This window comes from Schistocerca americana, chromosome 2 (genome assembly GCF_021461395.2).
Source record: "Schistocerca americana isolate TAMUIC-IGC-003095 chromosome 2, iqSchAmer2.1, whole genome shotgun sequence".
NCBI lineage: Eukaryota > Metazoa > Arthropoda > Insecta > Orthoptera > Acrididae > Schistocerca > Schistocerca americana.
In genome coordinates, this window is record NC_060120.1 from 1,017,497,933 (window position 1) to 1,017,521,416 (window position 23,484).

The window sequence follows — 23,484 nt, forward strand, 5'->3', positions numbered from 1 at the left end:
TTTCAGCCAGGTGTCAGGATACTTTTGATCACATAATGTATCTGTGTCCACAAAATTTAAATGGTATTTCCCAAAGACTTATTGAATTTTTTAAATATTTTTAAGTAGACGAATTCATCAGAAATGATATGAACAAGGTATGGAAAGTTCTTAGTCGAACATGAATATTTTAAGGAGTAAAGGTAACAACTGACCATATGATAGACGCATTGAGTTGTCAACAGTTTACTAAGTACATTTCTGGGTTTCAGACAAATCCTTCTCCAGACCTATACAAAACACATCCATATGTAAAGCTATGCGCTGATATTGCAGCTAAAATGGGGTGAATGTCAAGTGGCATGAGCTAAGAGAGGGAAGAGGCAGTGAGAGAGTGAGAGAGAGAGAGAGAGAGAGAGAGAGAGAGAGAGATGGTCTGGGACAAATGGCTCACAACTGGGAGGGAGAGGCAACAGTTGCACAGGATAAAAATATGGCACTGGTGAGCTCGTTATGGCCACAGGCACGTGGAGCTGTGCTTAGCGCATACGGCTTGGAGGAATGAAGTGGAGGGGGAGGAAATATAACAGAGCAAACAGGAGGCTGTGGAGGGAGTGAGTGCAGGATCAGTGAAGTTAGGGTCACGGGGCCTGGGTGGAGGGGATGTGTGGTGGAGAGAGAGACCAGGTGGGTGTGCCAGTTGATGTGTTCGAGCCTCAACAATTTGATGAGTAGTTACGTTCAATCCTTAGATTATTCAGAAATGATATGGTTAATTACCTCCTTTAGACTAGCTTCTGAATTACACAATTTCATTATTAGCAGGAAACAATGTAAAACAAAAAATGAATGTCTATGAAGAAAGTATAAATAATTATCACTACAGCTAATAGTGAAAAAAAGAGGAACTTGCCTTCAAACACTTCAGGAGCCATCCAAGCAGCACTCCCTTTATTGTTTGTCATATAGGTTTTCTTATCACAGGCTGTTCCAAAGTCACATATTTTGAGTACTTTTCCACCCATTATAAGAAGAAGGTTTGGTGGTTTAAGATCCCTGTAATAAGAAAACATGATTCTATCAATTTCACTGTTAAAATAAAGATTAGTACTAAAGCAGTTGCTGAGTAAATAACTGAGCATGAATAATGTTACAAATACAAGAAAATATTAAGAGTAAATCATAAGAAAACTTCATCACTATTACTTTGACAAGTGTGTTGCTTATAGAGGCATAGACTACCAAATAACCTCTGAAAACACAAATACAATACTGATTCTGATGCTGTCATGTACACATCCTATTGCTATCTTCTAACAGACCAGTGAATACAGTCTGATTAAAAATTATTGTCTCACGACAAACATACTTGGATAAAAATAAGCAAAATAAACAAAATTACAGTATCATTTATTTAAAAAGGGGTAACCACTACTGTACAAGCAGAATAGTTTCAAATATTTCATACATTCACATACAACAGTGCTCACATTATGCCTATTTCCTGTCTTTTAGTCTAATAAAAAAGTGGGGAAAAACACTTGATCAGTAGTAAAAGAGAAGATGAGTATGACAATAGTTTTTATATCGTGTTATGGAATAACTCATCCTGTAGTTACAAAATAGTTCTGGAAAAGTAAAAGGCTCAAAATGAAGGTCACAAGCAACCCCTTGCTGGAACTGCAGTTCCAAGACATAATTAAAATGACATCATACCATCACACATGTAGATGTAGTCTACATACTTTGTACTATGTGTTGACACATTGCATGGTCGTTAACTTATATCTTGTGACCACCGGCTTTTGTTTTGCTTTGGCAGTGTGCTGTCATTGAAATCCTTATCAAAGAGAAAAAAATGAACCTTAAGACTTCGGCCTGCACATGGTCATTTGCGCACAGGTGACAACAGTGTTATGATGTGTAAGAAGTACATCAAAGATGGCAACACAAGCACGCAAGATGAGCTCTGCAGCAGTATCCCTCAAACAGTTTCCATGATACTCAACACATGACTTGAAGAGCTCATGACAAAATACACGTCACCTGTCAACGAAATCTCAACTAAATTTGCAACAGAAATACTGCTGTGCAGGGAATGATTAGTAAACTGAGTTATCAAGAAGTATTTAATGACTGTAAGCTACAAAGTTCACAGACTCATAGCCCAAAACTGGTATGCCCAATAAGGAATACCAATATTATGAGGAGGAAAGACTGCTATCCAACCACATAGTAGAGGTGCTGAGTTGCAGTCAGGCACAATCAAAATATCTTTTCACTGTGATTGTCTGCAACTCAATATGCCTCTATAAGGTGAGTAGTAAACAAAACATCAAAATAACGAATGGCACAATTTGGATTAGCCATAAGAAAAAAGCAGGAAGAGATTGATCTACTGGGAAAATATGAACAGTCTTCTGTGATGCAGACGGCTGCATTCTGGTTGATTTTCTGGAACCTGGCCACGTCATAAATGCTGTCCAAATCTAAACATCTCTGAAGCTCCATCGAGCATTGTAGACAAAAAGAACAAACTGCAGCCTCATATGCGTCCTAATACTGCTTGTGTCACAATGGGGAAAATTAAGAATTTTGATGGGGAAAGTCTTCTGCATCATCACTACAGTCCTGACTTGGCATGCTCTGGCTACCATGTTTTCACTTCTATGGAAGAATAGCTATTAGGTCAACGCTGTAAGATAATGAAGGATCTTGCAGACCCAGTGTCTTCCTGGTGAAACAGCAATTAATAAAATATGTACAATAACACCAGACGCTTATATATGGATCAACACGAAGTATATAAATATTGGCCGAGTGTGAGTATAACTCAAGCTCTGATGTCTTCATTCTAACTTAATTATGTATGTAGATAGTGCATCCATCCCAAGAGTCAAGAATCTCAATTATTTTTACCTGTTATTGATATCGATAGTGACATGATAATACTGGCATGATACTGGTCCTCGGAATTCCAGAACTTTTAAGAACATTTTAATTTTGAAGTTTTACAGTTAAACTTTTAGTTTAATTTCAGATTTGGTGTTGTAATTTTTGCATTTACTTTATTAATTCTGGAGCCATGTTAAAACGCTACACTAATTGGCACCACAATTATTTAAACTTTCTTAAAATCCGCTGCTGAGTAGTCTTTGAGTTAGAGGAATCAAAGTTCAAAGATCAGTGAGCGTAATTTTTTGTGATCCTATGTGCTCAGTCATTTAAGTTATTAAATTATAATAATAAAAGTAATTTAATCATGATAGAAACTGAGTAATAGATATTGATGCTTGACAAACCACAAGGAATTTTGAAATTTAACCACAGGATTAAATTCCCACTGAAACTAAAAGTAGCTATTTTACTAATTGATACCCCCCCCCCCATTAATATCTTTAAGGTGAGAGTAATTAGGTATTTACAAGACCGGAGCACCTTCAGGTTTATCTTCACTCATAATCAGATGAGACTGCAGTCAAACCCACTCACACAGAAGCTTAAATTTTTTTACACAGTCATGGGACCTTTGACCAGAGTATGTGACATACATTCCAACAGTTTATGTCTATCCATTTCTGAGAAAAAGTATCTCGACAAATGGACACACAGACAGTTAATGAATAACAAATTAATATTTTTTTCATGAGACAATTACAAAATAACAGTTTTCGGACTTTTCCCTTTACTTGTACTATAAAACCTTGCTTCTTGCCACGTTTCATGATTCTAGGTCAACAGGAAGTACCCTATAGGTTTTGATTAGTGAGTTTGCAAGTATCAAAATATTTGACACAAATGGCTTTTTTTATTGCGCTACTTAGAAGCTTTACTTTTTACACTGCTAAAGGATCTTACCTATTCCTGACATAAAGGTGACTTAATAGTTGGACAGACAACAAAGTGACCCCATAAGGGTTCTGTTTTTACTGACTGTGGTACGGAGCACTAAAAATGGTGCACACATTCCAAAACAAAGTGTCTAAAATGATTTTATAATAATCAGTGGTTTCACAATTTAAAATGTTGTAGTTTCAAGATACACTATCAATGTTCACTGAGGAATAAAAACTCATCAACTAAATATGCAATTGAAAAACATACTGTAAGCAAAACAAAGCCAAAGAGGAAGTGTTAAATCTAACACTGACTAAAAAGCAGTTTTTGCCCATATGGGAACACATTTACCACAAAGCTGTAGTGAAGAAATCATCATCAATGAAACAAGAAGTGTGATCTAAATGGTGACAAACATATTTGCGGTACTACAAGTAGCCATAAGTACCATTATCCATAGAACACTGAGTGATAAATATGCACACAAAATAAACTATCAAACCAGATAAGAGCGTAATACACTAGCAACAATATTTGTAGATCCAAATCATTTCAAAACCACAGACTGTTTACCACAGGGTGGTCTGTGTTTGAACAATTTAAGGTCTATAGAATTCAGCCAGATGTTTATCGACATCTGCAAAAATTAAAAATAGTAAGGGTAATTTAATGTGAGTAGTGGGGGTGACAAGTTGCCTGATGAAATAACAAGTAAAAATATTATAAGAAAAGCTGTTCTTAAAAGTATAAGTGAATGTACATTTTTTCATGAACATAAACATTTATGGCTTACATATAAAACATGTAAATAGCAGAGAGGTAAAAACTATTGAGTGTTAAGCTATTAATTTATCTGTCAGAAGGGAGAAATATTACAGTTTTTCCTTGAAAGAACATAGCCTAAAGAAATCCTGCATCAAAATGCTTAATAAATTAGAGAACTATATTGCAGGTAAGAGCCTTTGAGGAGTAAGAAAATTCATGGAGGTTGCTGCATACTTATTAAAATTTCTTTGACATTTAGAGACAGATGATTTTAATTTTCTCTATCGTGAACATACAATATATTTTCTTTGAAAGTTGCTGTTTGGAATTAGAGGGGCAAAATTGTTGAAATAATTTTGACATATAGAACCCAGGTAAACAAATAACAAAAATATTTCTATTTAAACTCAGGAATCTCTTACAGACACCGACGATAGCTCAGTAAAAAAAAAAAAAAAAAAAAAAAAAAAAAAAAAAAAAAAAAAAAAGTATAATCTTGTTCTGCCATGATTAGCAGCAGTAAACTGGCCATTGGCACAGCAGAAGTAAACTTGCCATTGGCACACTGTAGTACAAGCCCTAAAAACTCCAGCAGATTTCTTGAAAGCTTTATTGCATGTTTTTAACAAAACATCCCCCCCCCCCCCCCCCCCCCCGTTGTCTGCCATAAAGAATAAGTAAACTAAAATGGATAACAGCTGTAATAAACATGTCTAGAACTAGAAATGGAATTTTACACAACGAACTGTAAAGTAATTCAACTGTAGAATTGTAAACTAAGTAAAACAGAATAAAACTATATGTAGATGGGTGATAAAGACAGCAAAAGAAATGGTACACAAAACGTTCATTCTGAATAATACAAATCATAACTCAAAGGCACAGAATAAATGATACAATCCAAACCAAACAACTGACAATCCACAGATCTCCAAAATTAAGTCAGGTGACAAGTTCATTGAAAACCCTTCAGCAACAACGGAACATTAGAATGAATGAATCAAAATCAGATGTTGATTTAAGTGACTATCTAGGTAATGTCCCTATTTTCAGTTAGTACGGAAGCTCTAACTAAACATAAAATTGCAGTTAAATGTGTAGAAAAAGCAGTATTATCTTTAAAAAAATAAAACTTCAACTGAATGGGATGAAATAACCTCCAGAGTAATGAAAACAGTTCCTAGTATACTATGAAGACCCCAATCCATAACAATTAATCAGTCATTTGAAGAAATATGTTTCGTAGGTGCTCTAAAGGCTGTTATTCAAGAAGGATCATCCCGACCAGCAGTTCACTTCCCAAACTTTACAAAAGTATTTGAAAAAATTTTATAGCACAATCTAATGTTGGCATATCAGACTAGCTTTGTGACTGGACTGAAGAGTTTCTAGCAACTAGAACACAACATATCATTTTCAATGAAAAGATATCCTCAGACATAGAAATAACTTTGAGCATACTCCACGGGGGTGTTACAGTGTATTCCTTCTCACAATATATGCAAATGGCCAAAAGGATAACGTTGGAAGTTCCATGATGGTGTTGTGGACAGAGATGTTGTATTGCTAGAAAATTGTAGAGATGATTAGATGGTTGATTTCGGGGAAGGGACCAAACCGTGAGGTCACCAGTCCATGATCTAGGATGGCAGAAATATGGGAGGAAAAACACAAACAGCACAGGCCAGTCAAGGGGAAGGGATAATCGTGCAAAACGTATGGGCAGCAGGAAGAGGAAAGAACAGGAGAGGGGTGGGTGGAAATGGGAAGAGCAGTGGTGCCCCAGAAACGATACACACGATGGGGCACCAGCACTGCCACCGAACCGTCTCAACATCCACACCGTATTACACCAGGGTGTACACGCGGACAAGGAAGAAAAATTCCCTGATTTCCCGGTTAAAAATACCTTTTCTCCCACGTGAAAACACACTTTTTCCGTGTAAAGTGACAGTAAATTTTCCCTTATTAATCCTTTATACATGGGCGTAGAATTTTCCAGCACTTTAGAAAATGAAATGCAGAGAAAAAGACACGTTTTGGAAATATCTTTTATGTGCACCAACATGTGCATTGCGTATTTTTGTATTACGAAAGTATACATTGGAATTCCACTAAACACCACATGTTACTTTCCGAATGATTGAAATCAAGAGTCCGATGTATTTCTGTAAGCCAGTCATGCTCATGTCATGTGATCTCGGCAGCCAATGACAGCGGATATTCAGAGCATAGGACACGTGATGTAGTCAGTCAACAGCAACATCACTGTTACGTAGCATGAACACACAAACAGGGAACGTTAATAGTTTAAACTAATATACGTAGTGTTGCTACAAGAAAAGCAAAGCTTTCACATATAATATTGGTCTCTAAGGTTAATCAGCTGGAAGAGAAGCTCAGATTTCGCATATAATGTTGATCTTATTTGCGCGTGTTACACTTTAAGATATATCACACAAATGTGCCAGCAAAATTTTTAATAATGACATAAATGTCTGATCAGGGTTCGAAATTCTTCTAAATGGCTCGTCATCAAAGAGCTGATGTTTAAATGAGATTCAAACGCTCTGTGATTTAAGAAATTCATGGTACATTCTCGCACATAATTCAACTAATGTAAAAGTATATTTACTTTGAAAGTAACGCTTTTCAAACCACCATTCACAATATTTTCCCGTGACCTATTAGAAATAGGTTCGTTTCAGCAGTTGCCAGAGAGCGCAGATAACAGGCGACATCGTGCTTGCGCAGCTACCATGACGCAGGAAGCCCTTATGTATGTACGTGAAAAACATTAAAAGATCATACATTATGCCACAAAAGAAACAAGCCCTCAGAGAATACTCCAAGAGCATCAGAATTTCGTGAACCATACTAAAATGTGTACATTTAAAGTGCATACTTAAAGTGCATATTCGTATGTCCAGATCCCCAATAAAGTAGACCTCGACTTGATATTAAGCTTTTCAGTGTGGTTTTCGGGATGTAAATTTTCTTGGAGCACCAGTACTGTATTATATCATGTTTGGTTCTTTATTATGGCATAATGCCATACGTGCTAGAAGATGAAAATGTGCACTTGAAATGCACCAAACAGTTGAAACTAGCCAGTACTGTGGAATTAAAAGTTTCGTTTCAAATACATTGACTGCCTCTATTGATAAGGTTGATAAAAATCAAATTTCTTTAGCAAACAGACAAAAATAACTTCATTGTTCTGCAAGGTGATTAATGCTTGACAGTCAGAAAGGTGGAAATAAAATAAAATCTGAAACGAATGACATATTTTAGCCTGCTGTAATTATGTGAATATATTTTAATTCACTTGATAGCACCCTGCCACAGATGTCTGTTTTGTTTTCATTTGACGTGAGAGTAAATGAAGGGGAAACAGCAAAATCGCTAAATGTAAACACGGATCATGTGGAGACTACCCACTATAACTCAGGCTGCTCTGCACAACAGCCTCGGATCTACGATATTTGTGAAACGGGTCAATTCTAAGAAAATCGAATTTTCAAAAATACATTCATCTTGTAGAGCACATCTTTCTGAAAAGTCTGAAACATAAAACATATATGTTCAAGGAAATGTAAGACATGTTACTTGGTGTCAAAGTGCAGTGCCACGCCTCTTCACAAAGCATTCTTCTATTGCATATCACTGTATTTCGCTCTGTGGAATTGAAACGTGTATATTTTGTAATGGATGCCATCAAACTATATTCAGGACAGTGGAAATTGAAATGTCCTGTCATGCCTCTCCTGCTCCCAGTCGGCCGGTTTGACATCCTGCCTCCCCCCCCCCCCCTCTCCCTCTTAAAAAATAAATAAATAAATAAATAAATAAAATCTCGCAATAAATAGCAGATGGGATTATTTGTAATCGGGAGAACAAGAACTCTTCAGAAAATTTGCACTCTTTATTAGCTAATAACTTGCTGTTGCGTGTGACATAAACTGAAATATGTGATACGTAAAACCAATAAAGAAAAGAGACAAGCAAGGAAGTACACATTTCTTCAATCCTTAGCTCCTAGCATTTTTCTCTCTCTAATCTTGCTACACCTTTACATGGTATGCTTTCCTTTCTGCAAAAGAATCTATTACCTCAAAGCTCGTCAAACGTTTCGCTACATGAAAAATCGAAATGTCGTTATCTAATACGGAAAAAGCTGTTAACACAAATAATACCTAAGACTGGTGTGGTTTCTTGGTCTGACTACGTCTATTATGTCACAGTCTGCTAGATAAAACAAAATATGCCTATCTAATATTGTAGCAATTTTGTAAGACACACCAAATAAACGAGACTATTTTGGCACAAATGGTCATTTTTATAATATGACAGAATACAGTTCACGAAGTGCCAATACCAAATGCCTATTAGGCCTACTACAAGCAAAAGGCTTTATGTTAGAAAATAGTTTCACATTTCATTCACACGCACCAGATTCTCAAACATGAGATCGAAAAGTAGTATTAAGAAATTTTTATAGAAATTTGGAATCATCTTATTCTTCCATAATTTGTGTGATGTCCCCGTTTCTTCTCCTTCCTCGTTCTAACAAACAATCTTGTCATCACCAATTCTGCAGCTATTCCTGCCATAGTCAAAATTTGTTCGCCGAGTAATTTCACTAACCCTGCCAGAATAACAGGTTTAGTATCCCGCGATTGTTTTCCGGTTAGGCATTATTACACATTCGTACAACATGTTTTCCGCGTTACTTCCAGAATAGAACTGAAGTGGCTGCTAGCCTGGGACTGTACAACTGGTCCTTACTAGTGTAGCGATCTGGCCAAAAATTTTCTGTCAAAATTTCATTTTATTGGGTACACTGAGAAGATAGTACGAAATATTTCTCACCTGTTATTCCTGAATCTATGGATTTCACTAGTAACTATAACAACGCTGATCATTCGCAAACCCAATCAACCACATAATCAGACAGCGATTGGCATTCATCCATTCAGCTTTACTCCGCTCATCTCGTGTAGCCCTGTCCCCTTTTGTTTGCGGAACGTTTATTTCTAGATGCGACGAGGATTCTCCTGACAGAGACATCACGTATACTATGCACGCTTTCAAAAATCAACTATGATTTATTCAGAAATAAACTTAAAATGTGTTAAAAAATGTTCAAAAAGCCACAGGGAAGCGTTTCAAACTATATGAATAATCGATAGACAAATGTGTGCTGGATGCTAGGCGCTTTGTGAAACAACTATTTTTTTCACTGGAGAATATGAAATTGGCGCCCCCTTTCCCCCGGTAGCATCTAGCTGCTTGCTGCAACTGCTTGCACAGCCAATAGCCACATTCCTGTAGCCAGAAGCGGCAGAAACTACTGCTCAAATGCGACTCAACTGCGCATGGGCATGAGCCTACTCATAACTGCTAAAACAAAATCTAATGTAAACAGTTGTGACTTCACGCTCATCGGAGACAATTTGTTGTTATGAAGCATTGCATAGTCTTTCTAAAGCCTTTGACACATTTTGCTGTTGGCAGATGCTTGCATGAGCACTGTGTGTTGTCGTATATGGCGCATTTCCTTTGCAATTTAAGTTATTTTTGTTTTTCTCTCTCTTTAAGTTTTATTGTTGAAGTATTATTCTGCAGTACGGGGATACAGTAATATCTTCGATTACAGTAATGTCTTTAGGGTACACTCCATACACACTTTTACGACATGCTTCATTAATAACAACACCAACAGAACGCAGAGACACCATTTGTCAACTGCACACTTCACGAACTTCTAGTTAAACAAGTGTGAGTAGACAATTGTTGGTATACGAGGGAAGACAACAATCAGACTTGTATAGGCTTGCAGATGCAATTGTTAGCCTGCTGAAACAATTACCACAGCATTGTTTCGACAAATAATCATTACCTAGTATAATGTGGTGTGTTACATTAGGCAATTAGTATACTTTATTTAATTAGCCTACCAGATATCACAGATGTTAAAAAACGTATTTTTGACTCGTGTTTGTAATACTTTTTCCATAACTTCCAATTGAATCTCAAAGTTGGAATTTATACTGAAGTTTGATATCATAAAGGTCTATTAACTATGAAATTTTCAGATTTTTATCTGGTCCCCCAACACAGATATTGTAGGCCACAAAATGGAAAAATTAAAAAAAAATTCAGTTTTTAAAATAATGTATTTTTTAAAGTGTACACTGCTCACCACTGACACTCTATAAAAAGTAACTATACTATACAGTGTAATAGCAGAAAAAATATTAAACCTGAGAAATTAATGTTTCTTTGGAAAACTACTGTTCAAAAATTGAGTTTTTTTAATTTGTGGCTGATAACTTTGTACTATTAAAAATATATTAAAGAATACATTCAGCTAAGTGATAATGATGTTAATTTGTAGTGCAAAGTGCGTTGAACTAAATGCATTTTATCTGAAAGGCGTAGGACAATCCACTACTGAATAATTGTACAAAATGTAGATAGTCGCTAATACGAAAAAAAGCATGCGGCCCGGAACAAATACGGAGGCCATTTCAAAATCATAAACAATAAATTTTTTTTTAAAATATTTTTGTGGCTACTAAACATTGGGGAATTTACCCACAAAATACAAAATTTTTCTGATGGTCAAGCAACCAGTGCTGGACCACTTGACATGGATTGACCCATAGGTCCAAATGAGTATAGGGGTGCAACGAGCCGAAAAGGAATGTGGGTGCTCCTGTGTTAAGGCAGAAAAGGTTAAGTTGATTGAGAAGGTCGAGTGCACCTCTCTGACAGGGGATGGTGTGCATTAAAGTCACCGAGTAGCAGAAATGGTTGCAGTAGCTGCTCAGTAAGCTGGAGGAAGTCTGCCCCGGTGACATCGAATGGCGGAGGGATATGAATGATACAAAGGTAAAATGTCAAGTGAGGAAGGAAAAGGCGAACTGCAACAGCTTGAAGATGGGTAGACAGGGAGGAAGTCACTGAGTAGCAGAAATGGTTGCAGTAGCTGCTCAGTAAGCTGGAGGAAGTCTGCCCTGGTGACATCGAATGGTGGAGGGATATGAATGATACAAAGGTAAAATGTCAAGTGAGGAAGGAAAAGGCGAACTGCAACAGCTTGAAGATGGGTAGACAGGGAGGAAGAGTTGACTGTGAACGTCATCCCATATGAGCCATATGAGCACCACAACTCCCCCACGAGATGGAATGCCAACCTCGAGGGGTCACGGTCGTGAGGACACAGTTTTGTATCCTGAAGGCAGAGTGCAAGTGGACACTGTGATTCTAAAAGCATCCTTAAATCCTCTTTGTTCGATCGAAAGCCACGAACATTCCATTGGAGGAGAGTCATCGTGAGGAAAAAAGGACGAGGCGTCACCTCAGCAGCTGCCAAGAGCCAGCTTGCGAATACTTGCTGCTACAGGGGACAGAGGCAGGAAGATCCTGCTCCATGAGGTGCACAGAAGTGTTGGCTTTCTCATGCTGTCGGCCTGCGGAGTCCAATGCAAAGAAACGGTCGGTGGTGCGTACCGGCGACACTGAGGCCAGCTGGGCGGAGGTATCATGTGCCAACATCGCCAAAGAGGACCTTTGAGTCAGCGAAGGAGAAGACCATTTGCCTTTGTTGGACTTCTTTGAGCCTTTCCTGTTAGCAGAGGAAGACTCAGGTGTTGGTTGGATGGAGGAACATAGGAAGTCTTCACACGAGTACCCCTTCTGTCCTTTTTGGCCTGGCAGTTGTGGAGCTGGTGACTTAGCCCTGTGAGGTGAGTGTTAGATGGCTAGTTGCACAGCTGGACGAGGGATGGTGATGCCACCATGACACTGGGTGATTTCACAACCTCAGAGCTGAATTTGAGGTGACATGTCAGTGTGGTCATGTCCTTCATGGAGCAAGATGTAGCAAGAACAATAACATAAGTGCTAGATGGTGGAACGTAGGGTTTGCAACTAGCCAATAACTTGCAAGTGACAGGGTAAGGAACTTTTTCCTTTACCCGGATCTCCTGGACAGCCAACTCATCAAGATACACAGGACAATCTTGAGATGAGGCGACATGGTCACCATTGCAGTTGATACAGCGGGGAGAAGGAAGTGGACACTCGCCCTTTTGTGCATCCCTACCACAGGTTACACATGTGGCTGGGTGTTGACAAGACATTTGAGTGTGGTTGATGGCACTGTTAGCAGTGCATCAGGTTCAGAATGTACAATCGGATGTTCATAACCTCATAGCCTGCCTTGATCTTGGATGGAAGCACCACTCTATCAAAGGTGAGAAAAATAGTGCGAATGTGGGCACTAAGGAGGCATCCGATGGATGAAAATGACACCCTGATCTGAGCGGTATGCTTGGATTTTGGCCTTGGTCAGACTGTCGAGCAGCATATTGTAAATAACACTACAGGAAGAGTTCTATGGGCATCGACACAAAAAGGACAGCCATGGAGAAGCAAAGTGGCAAGCAGTATCATCTGCTGGCCAGTCTGATGGTGGCCATACATGTTGACAGACAGCTCGTTAGTTGTCACACTGGTGGAAGAAAGTGGCACAGAGGCTGCAGTCTAGTTGGTAGATTGTGTGGCTGCTCTCACAGGGGCCCTGACTTTGAGGGGGAAGGAACAGGCATGTGATCTACAAACGAAGCTGCAGCAATTGTGCTGCTTTACACAATGCTGCACCTAGCAGTCCTATCCTGTCTCCAACATGTCCCTGTACACTCCCATAGGCTGCACTAGCATTTCCTCTGCAACTCATCCTTATCCCACTATCCACTTCAGCTAGAAAATGTCTAGCCAATAGTCTGCAATGAAACACTTCATTTCAAATAAATGGACTGCCTCAGTGGAAAAGATTAATAACAGCCAAATGTCTTTAGCAAACCGATGAAAGTAACTTCATCGTTCTGAAAGGCGATTAATGCTTGACTGTCACAAGCCTGGGGGGGGGGAGGGGAAGGAAAAAAAAAAAAACCAACCTAACTAATAACGTATTTCTGACTTCCATAATTATGTGAATGTATTTTAAATCAATTGGTGGCTCTCAGCCACAGCAATCCGTTTTGTTTTCATTTGACGTGAGAGCTGTAAACAAAGAGGAAACAACAAAATCACTGAATGTACACACTGTGTGCCAGAAAAATTTTTCAGGTAGCATCTGGCTGCTTGCTACAGCCGATACAGCCACACTTCAAGTAGCCAGAAGCCGGAGGGAGAATGTACTGTTCATACGCGACTCAACTGTGCAGGCGCGTGAGTCTGCTGGTAACTGCTCTAACGAAGCTATTGTAAACAGTTGTGATGTCACACTCATCACAAGCAGTTTGTTGTTATGAAGTATTACATAGTCTTTCGTCCTAATGCCATTAACGCATTTTGCTGTTGGCAGACACTTGCATGTGCAGTGTGTTTTGTTGTAAATGGCACATTTCCTTTGCAACTTAAGTTTTACTTTTTTTCCCTCTCATTTATGTTTCATTGCTGCAGTATAATTCTGCAGTAATATTCTTTGTTAGACTATCCGTTCTTAGCAATCAAAATTCAAAAAATTTTACCAAAAACTAAAACACTGAAAAATTCTCAGAATTCTAAAATATTCCCATGTTTTTCCCGGTTTTCTGCTGGATGAAAAAATTCTTGGGTTTTTCCTGGATTTCCCAGAGCGTATACACCCTGGCAAAAGCTTAAATATTTGTAGCATTATTTTTCACAGTGCTTGTCTGTGTTTCAATACCTTCTCTATGTGGTGAGTAGCACTCTATCATTTCCATGTCATTATAACAATATTCTGAGAAGGAAAGAAAGTTGCTACTCACCATGTAGTGGACATGCTGAGTCGCAGATAGGCACAACAAAAACATTTTCACACTTAATGCTTTTGGCCAGTGGCCTTTGTCAACACGCACACGCACGCACACACACACACACACACACACACACACACACACACACACACACACACACACACACACAACTCACACACAGGACTACTGTCTCAGGCAACTGCTGCAAGCAGCAGCAGTGCCTGATGGGGATGGCACTTGGTTGGGGGGAGAGGAGGAGGTATATAATACAGCTGACGGAGTCCTTCCACCAGGTAATCCTTGCGGTTCAGAACAACAGTGGTGGAGCCTTTGTCCGTGCATAGGATTATGATGTTGGGATTAGTTTTTAGATGGTGGACTGCAGTTCGTTCTGCGGATGAAAGGTTAGTCTGCATGTTGAGGGATTTGGGCAATGATGATGAGGCAAGGTTTGAGGTTAAGAAACTCTGGAAAGTTAACAGGGGGTGGTTTGGAGGCAGTGGGGGTGGATCACGGTTGGATGGAGGAGCAAACTGAGTTAGGCAAGGTTCAGTATTGGTCTTTGGTTGAGTCTGATGGGTAGGGTTGGTGGTGAAAAAGTGTTTCCACAGTAGGGACTGGAAGGAGGACAGAAGATCTTTAACAAGTCCTGCATAAATGAATTTGGGAGTGGGGCAAAATGTGAGGCCTTTGGAAAGGACTGATATTTCTGTGGGCTAAGGCTTCTGGAGGAAAGGTTCATGACTGTGTTGCGGGTCTGTTTAGGTTCTGGATTCTGCGTGGTGGTGGGAGGGAGTTTTGGAGGGTGAGGTAAGTGTAGTAGGTCTGCGAGACAGGGTTTGTCAGTTATGAGGGAGCATGGGGGAGGTTGGGAGTATGGAGGTAGTTGTAGAGGTGGTGGACAGTGGCACTCCAAGGTGGGAGTAGCAAGTGTGCAGGATGGAGAGCTTTTTGAGGTGGCATCATGCTTGTTGCTCAAGTTCCTGCAGGGCAAGAGTTTCAATGTGTGTTGTGGGTTCCAGGAATTTGGGATTGCATAGCAGGAGAATCTTGCGGATGGAGAGAAGGTACTGCAAGGAGGTTTTGACTTGGTTGATATAGTTTTGCAGGACTATGTTGATGAGGGCTAAGGATTGGCAAAATTTCAACAGGTGGATGTCATTGAGAAAAGCCACTGGCCAAAAGCTTTATGTGTGAAAATCTTTTTGTTGTGCCTATCTGTGACTCACCATCTCTGCTATACGCTCAGTAACAACTTTTCTTCTCAGAATATTGTTACAGTCCATCCTAGATTTTCCACTGTTTGATTCTTTCCATGTCATTGTTAGTCCATCCTGAAGTTTCCACTGCTTAAATAATAATAATAATATCCATTAGTTTAGATTATATAAATTAATTACCTGTGTATTAATGCTTTTGGTTTCATGTTGTGCAGATAAGCTACACCATTAGCACACTGCAATGCCCAGCTCATAGCATGGCCTGCAGTATATTTAGGTAACGGTCGACAGTGAAGAACTGCAAAAATAAAATATATATATATACTAAAACCACCTTAAACTGGATGTGTCAATTTAACTTTTTATGCTATGCCAAAGCTAAGGCTCAGAATAAATTCCCTACCAATGTTTCAGGGTGCAATAGCATTGGAATATATAAAACTTGACTGCTCTGTCAACCACTACACATAAACAAGGTTACTTGTAGTGTGGCATTTCACTGCAAGACACAATAGTTCAATCAATATGAAAGCAAAATCTTATTTGCTGAATTGTCACAAAAGGAAAAAAAGATTGCTTTGACATTTTTATTCTATGAAAAGTGAGCTAACAAATTAAAATCAGCTTTTCTGTTAGTTACTGATCACACTAACAAATAAATGCAGAAGGCAAAGATGGCTGGCATGCTAATTTCTATCTTACAAAACAAATTTAACTGAGAAGATGATCCCACAATTTCCCCCTAAGAATAAGATACGTCCCAAAGTAGGAAACCAGAAGAGCAGCAGCTTACAAGTTTATGAATAGTGCATGTGAAAAACTGAGAACAAATATTCATGTTATGACATCTGTACAGCTTGACATCTAAACAAAAGACTGGACAGGTGAAGCTCCTCAACAAACTACTAGAAACTACAATGAAGGACATCGAGGATGCAAATAAATAAATAAAAATAAAAAATGTAGAACACAACCTCTATTCTAGAGGATTCAGGACTCTACCATGTTCCCTAATTTGACAAGTCCAAAGATGTTACTAATCTATAATCATTTTTGAGTGAAGTTGTGTAACTGGCTTATTTATACAATAAAATTCAAATGTCCTACTGAAAGTCAACTAACCTTCACATGATGACTAAGTAAGAACCTTCCTCAAGTATTTCTCAGGTTCAGGAATAAGCACCCCAACAGCTCAAACTGATATATGAGTTGCCAGTTGTCATCATCATCATAAACTAAAGGCTATGCCTTGTCGATTTAGCCATGTCCCTCTCTCCATTGTCATCCTCTTCAATTCTTCATATGATTTTATCTCCATATCTTCTTTGATGTTATTAAAATACGTTGCTCTTGTCCTGTCTCTTGGTTTCTTCCCTAAAGCTTTTCCTTCAAATACATTCTTTAGGAACTGGTTGTGACTCATTATGTGCCCTATCATTTTAGATTTTTTCTTCCTATATAATTTAGCAGCATTCTGTTCTCATTCACTTCTCCTAACACCTGTTCATTACTTTTTCTATCTACCCAGCTTGTTTTCGTCATTCTTCTCCATATCCACATTTCCATTGCTTCCAGTCTCTTTCTCTGCCTTTCCTAGAGTCCACACACTTCACATTCGTAAGTTAAGACACTCCACACAAAAGTTTTGGCAAACTTTTTCCTACTTTCTAGGCTTATATGATTGTCTGTTAGCAAATTCCTTTTATTTTGGAAAGCTTGCTTTGCCAAGGCTATTCTTCTCTTTATATCTGTGATACATTTATTGTCGTCAGTGATTGTGCTCCCCAAACAACAGAAGTTCTCAACCTGCTCTAGAATATCATCTTCTAGTTTAATATTTACTTTACCATTTTCTTTTGTCTTCCCTACTACCATAGTTTTAGTTTTCTTCTTATTTATTTTTAGATTAAATTCTCTTAGGATTTGGCAAATTTTATCAACATAAACTCCATTTCCTTTACTGAGTCAGCAAGTTCTACTATATCGTGTGCAAAATGGATACAGTGTATTCGTTCCCCATTAATTTTAATTCCTTTGGCTATTCTTTTACATTTTTCAATGGTTTTTTCAATAAATAAGTTGAACAAATATGGTGATAATGGGCATCCTTGTCTTACTCCCCTACTTATTTTTGCTTTCTTCTTCACACCATTCACTTCTATTTCTGCTTCCTGCCTTTTATATAGGTTCCAGATTAATCTTCTGTCCTTCCAATCAAGATTTATTTCCTTTATTGTTCAGAATAACAATTTCCAATTAATCATGTCAAATGCTTTTTGTAAATCTATAAAGGTCAAGTAGGTATTCCTATTAACTCCAATTCATCTTTCTAATACCATCCTCAGAGCTAGTATTGCCTCTCTAGTTCCTTTTCTGGATCTGAAACCAAATTGGTCTTCTCCTAGATTTGCCTCAATTTTCTTTTTTATTCGATTTTTTATTATGTTTAACATTATTTTGGAAATGTGGGATAGTAAGGAGATAGTTCTATAGTTCACACAGTCCAGAGCATTTCCTTTTTTTGGGATTATTACTGTTTTGCTGTTAAGCAAATCCGTAGATGGTTCTTTTCCATCTTCATAATACTCTTTAATAAGTTTATATAAGTACTCTTTTGTTGATTCTCCAATTTCCTTCAGTTTTCTGCTGGAATGTTATCTGTCCCTGTCACTTTGCCATTACTTAGATCATTCACGGCACTGTTGAATTCCTCTTTAGATATAGGTGGCCCTATCATGTCGATATCCACACTGCTCTCTTCTTCCAGAATTTCTCCCTCATTAGCAATATCTTCTCTTTCATATAGTTCCTCAATATATTCTTTCCATCTTTCGCATACATCCTCTAATTCAAAAAGTAGGTCACTGTTTTTATTCTTGCCCATATTTGTTTTTGTTCTTGGCTTTATCTGCATTGATTTAATTTTAGAGTAGGCTCTATCAATTCGATCTCCACTTAGATCTTGTAGAATTTCCTTATGTTTGTCAGGCTTCCACTTTTCTTTTTCAAATCAACATTTCTGTGTAGTTGCATTTTTTACTCTTTTGTACTTACCAAAATTTTTTTACCTCAGCCTGTTTCGTTCTTCAATGGGGTCTAGTATTTCCTTGGTCATCCACAGTTTCCTCAGTTCTAGTTTCCTTAATCTTACTAGTTCTTTAGCAGTTACTTCTACAGTCTCTTTGAATCCTTCCCATCCTTATCTGTTACCTATCAGGTTATCGGTCAATTATTTCATGTCCGCAGTTACTTGTTTTTCCTTAATTTTTCCTACAAACCATCTGTGTTCGTTAGTTCTTTTATATTTCTTAAATCTGCTACTATAGTCTGCTATCACTAGAACATGGTCACTGTCTATATCATGTGCAGGTATGAGTGGCTAGACTTTATTTGATTTATAAATTTCTTCTTGACTAGGATATAATCTATCTGATACCTTTTGCCATCTGCTGGACTTTTCCATGTATATCTTCTTCTCTTGGGCATTTCAAAACACGTGTTGGTGACTATCATCTCATACTGTTCACAGAAATCTAGCAACCTTTCTCCTCTAGCATTCATTTTTCCTAGCCCGAACTTGCTATTCCATAATCCTTTGTTATCTTCACAAATCGATGCATTGAAATCACCAATAATGATAAGATTGTCCTTTTCTTTAACCAGTTTCATTAAATCATCAGTTTGCTCATATACTACTTCTACTTCCTCATCCTTGCCATTTGTTGTTGGTAAGTAAACTGCAATTACACACAAATCCGTGGGTTGTGCTTTAATTTCAATCATCATTATCCTATCACTGCAGTGGTATGTGTTCAACATGTTGTTCTTCCATTTTCCTCTCAAAATTATAGCGACGGCATTTCTTCCTGTTCGAGCACTGCCACCTTGAATGATCCTGAAATCCCCCAACATAAAATCACCGTTGCCGCCCCATCTAGTTTCACAGATTCCTAAAATGTCCAGCTGTGACTTTTACATCAGCATCTTAACCGCTTCTAGTTTCCCAGCTTTTAATAGTGTTCTGACATTCCATGTTCCAATTCTCATCTGTTCTTTTATTCTTTACAGCCTTGCCCAAGACATCCCCCCCCCCACCCCCCCCGCCCCCCCTCCCTACGGAGATCCAAATGGGGGAATTGATACTCCGGAAAATTTTGAATTGGACGTAGACACATTTCTATTTGGGAATCCTGTATGGGATTGTTAATGTAGTGCTTATCCATTGCCTTCTGCATCCTCCTGCCGTTGACCGTGTTAATGGTTCCTCCGCCTTTGGGGACAATTTCTCATCCCTGAGACAAGGGGTGTCCCTTCCCTACCCGCTCATCTGCCCCTTACTGGCCATTGGCACTTGGTAAGGTTGGTCTCCTTATACTGGGAGCCATTTGGTTAACAGCCATGCGTTAGAAAAGAAACACAAAAATGTGTAACAAAATGTTACTGTCAGCTTTATGGCTGCAGAAATTGCATTATGAAAACCTATCTGGCGTAGAGATACGAGTTCTTGATTTCCCAAGCACAAAACCAAAATCTTGTTTTGAACTACTCCTGAAATTTGCAAACAAAATTTATATTTCTCACATACAGTACCACTGTTTTTAGATACTGTTTTACCCATAGTTGTTTTCAAGTGTTTTTTTTTCTAATACCTTTCAGCACAATAAACGCTACACAAATTTTTGAGGAAGGAAATGGCTGCTTAACAGACTGCTTGAACAATGAGGCAAAGTGTAAACATAAGAGCGTCATTTGTATTGTACATTGTTCCCACCAATTTTTATTCCCATGAGTCTGCATTAGTGCCAGGAGAAAGAGACACCATGTGGACATATATGCATAGGAATAAGAAATGTGCGATTTGCTAGCATATAACAACATTTGTAGAGACTAAACAACTGTAAGGACCAATATGGATTGCACATCTACCAATTATGTGGAATTCAGTACTCTGACTTGTTCATGGTAGTCAAAAGGCTAGAGAATGTGAAAACTGATTATGTATTTCTAGACTTCTGCAAAGCTTCCAATGTGTCCTACACAGTCATTTAGTAGGTAAATTTAAGCTTAAGGAATGTCAGGCATGATATGCAATTTGACTGGAGACCTCGGCAAGAAGAACACAGCATATTTTCGTAAGTGGGAGGTATTGTCTGAAGCAAAAGCAGCAGTGTGCAGACAAAGAGAGGTGTTATAGGGCTTTCATGACTCATATAAAAGACTAGGCTGTAGCTTACAGGTGCTGTTTATACGTGATGCCACTGTGTACAGATACACCACACATTATACAATGCTCCTGACTTTGAGGACCTAGATATAATCAAAACTTATTGCAGAGACTGTCAACTGATTGTAATGCAAGAAAAGTAATACAACTAGGAATATAAGTGAAAAGAGATAGTTTAAATACGCCTCTGCCAATAAGTCCCAGGATCAGTTGCAAAATTCCAATACCCAGTGGCACTCATACAGAATAATCAGGTGAGACGATCACATAACTAGTAATCAGAAAATGCAAATGTTTCAAGACATGTCAAGAAATATATTACTGTACATCCTCCAGAAACTCCTGAAACAAAGAAGGGCAATGTTTCTGTTCCTGCAAGTATATTTTTCACTTACGATCAAAGAGAGCTGCTGGTTGCTGCACCAGGTGCACTGTTCTTCATGACAGATTATTTCTGTATACCAACAGTACCACCCAAACAACCTAAGCTGATTATGTCAGTAAGTCTCCAACTCATTTCAGTATATTTTGAGTAATGGAAACTTTGTAATATTTCCCGTGGACCCATTCGGTCTTAACAGATTGAGTACCATAGGAAAAAAAACCCTTAATGCTTCCTGATAGCTGATCAGAAGTTTTGCAAGTGTGTTTCCCATCAATTAATTAATAGAACAGATTTAAAAAAACTACTGAAATTCAAGAAATATGGCATCCAACTGATCAGTTTTGTCTGCAGCATTGCGGATTGCATGGAATGAGTTGTGTATCACACAACTGTTGCTTTTAAAATGAAATCTGATTCCAACATACAAGTTTACACAAGTTAGGGTGCTACTACGGCAACACCACCCACAGGAGGACAGAGGGCGGGACCAGAGACATACAAGTTGATTGCAAAATGTGCTGCAGGAATATATGTCAACCTAGCAGCAGGCCAAGACCACTAGCATCCTCAACAATAGCAGTGATTTGAGATCTCTTCCTAATTACACAAAGGATACATTGTTTCTGGTGCTGTTGTAATATGTTGAGAATATGACGACTTGTACATTGTTACACTTAAGGCTTTTTGGAGCCATCAAGGGCACTCCACGGTAGGAAACCAGAGACACAATACAGAGAGCAGGCAAAAGTGGTAGTGTTTAGGTTACTGGAGATAACTAGTAACATTAGGAGTCGTGCAATTTGCAGACGCTATCGGCAGCTGCCCTGGGGAGAAGTTTCACTTCTGAGAATTAACTGGTAACTCCATCCACCACCTAGACAGTGTCGTGAGGCATCACTGTAGAAGATGGTCACGAAAGGCACATCTTAGCAGAGGTAGCAAGCTTGATACTTGCTCCTGAAAACTACAATGTCAGTGGCTTTACACAAGTTAGGGTGCTACTACGGCAACACCACCCACAGGAGGACAGAGGGCGGGACCAGAGACATATAACACTGTTGTTGCTTGTCATAATAGGAATGGCAGTGATGTTTAGCTTTCAATTGAACACTGCTGATACCAAACTTGGAGTTTGTAATGTAAAATACAGAAGCATCACCACCTATCGAGTAGGAGTAGGGGAGGAATCTAACTGTGGTTGGCCAGAGGCGCCCTGGAGATGCAGAATGACTCACCAGATTTCTCGAAGCTTGTTAAGTTCCAGCGACTTGGTGGGCTGACGACAGAAAGGGAGAAATGGTGCGCCGCCTCGATTCTTTAAAAACCCAGGTGTTTGTATTCAAAGGGGTTCTCAGTCAGATTGCTGCGGCACCAACTCTGTATCACTTGTGGCCAGCCTCAGTAAGCTACAACAGGTCTGCTTTTCTCACTCGGAGTGCCGCTCTCAAGTTTGTACTTAACATGTCGCTAGTCTTCGCTATTTCTGTTAGCTTCTGCCCCCGTGACTCCAGACACTGACTTTTGTTGTGCAACCAACTGCTGCCTTTGCTTTTTCTAATGTTTAGAATTAACCTTCAGTGTGTTAGTCTGATCACAAATAAATAGTGTTTGACTCCTGAATTCCACGAGTCTCATGCTTCAAGCATCCTGTCACGTCCAAGAATCCACATCTCTCATAGATATCCTGTGACAGTATTTGGCATTGATCCCACTCATCAACCTGCCTCCACTGGGAATTTGTCCTTCTGCATTTGCTCCTCGCTGCTCGAAAATTGCAGACTGACCTTAAACCCCATCTTCCCTCCACCCTGTGTCAGGACAAAACACTATCCATGATAAATAAAGAGGTCAATGCAATGACATATTCAATGAAAAACTGGGTCCAGTTGCTTAGTTTTAACCCATGGATTCTAGCTGTTTTTTAAATCTATTATTAAGCAATGATAAACATTTATGACTCCCACTATCAAGGTTGGTACCAATTCTTTCAAAACCTTTTGAATAAAGAGTTTTAAACTTACTTTCTTAAGTTTTCTACACTTCCTTTGTCAGAAGGGAACGTTTACAATTGACTATGCAGGTAATTTATGATTTGTCTTGAAACAAATCTTGAAAACAATGAGACTACTGTTTTGTTCACAATTTCTTCACTCACAATATTCATTTTGTAATGAATGAGTTATGGTTGCAGATACATATATCTGCATTAATTATACTGAGCAGGTGAAGTAGGTTAATACGCAGATCATCTAAGAAGTTGGTAAATGATGTTAGTTGTTTAAG

General features: G+C 38.6%; 1 protein-coding gene across 1 annotated transcript in view; it reads right to left on the bottom strand.

Moving 5' to 3' along the window:
* LOC124596374 (mitogen-activated protein kinase kinase kinase 7-like) overlaps window positions 1-23,484 on the bottom strand; it is a 147,157-nt gene that overhangs the window by 107,923 nt on the left and 15,750 nt on the right. Inside the window, exons 3-4 of the mRNA XM_047135487.1 lie at window positions 15,773-15,890; window positions 893-1,035 (exon numbers count right to left, since the gene is read on the bottom strand). Of these exons, the coding sequence (XP_046991443.1) occupies window positions 893-1,035; window positions 15,773-15,890 (261 nt within the window). The remainder of the gene's footprint in view (window positions 1-892; window positions 1,036-15,772; window positions 15,891-23,484) is intronic.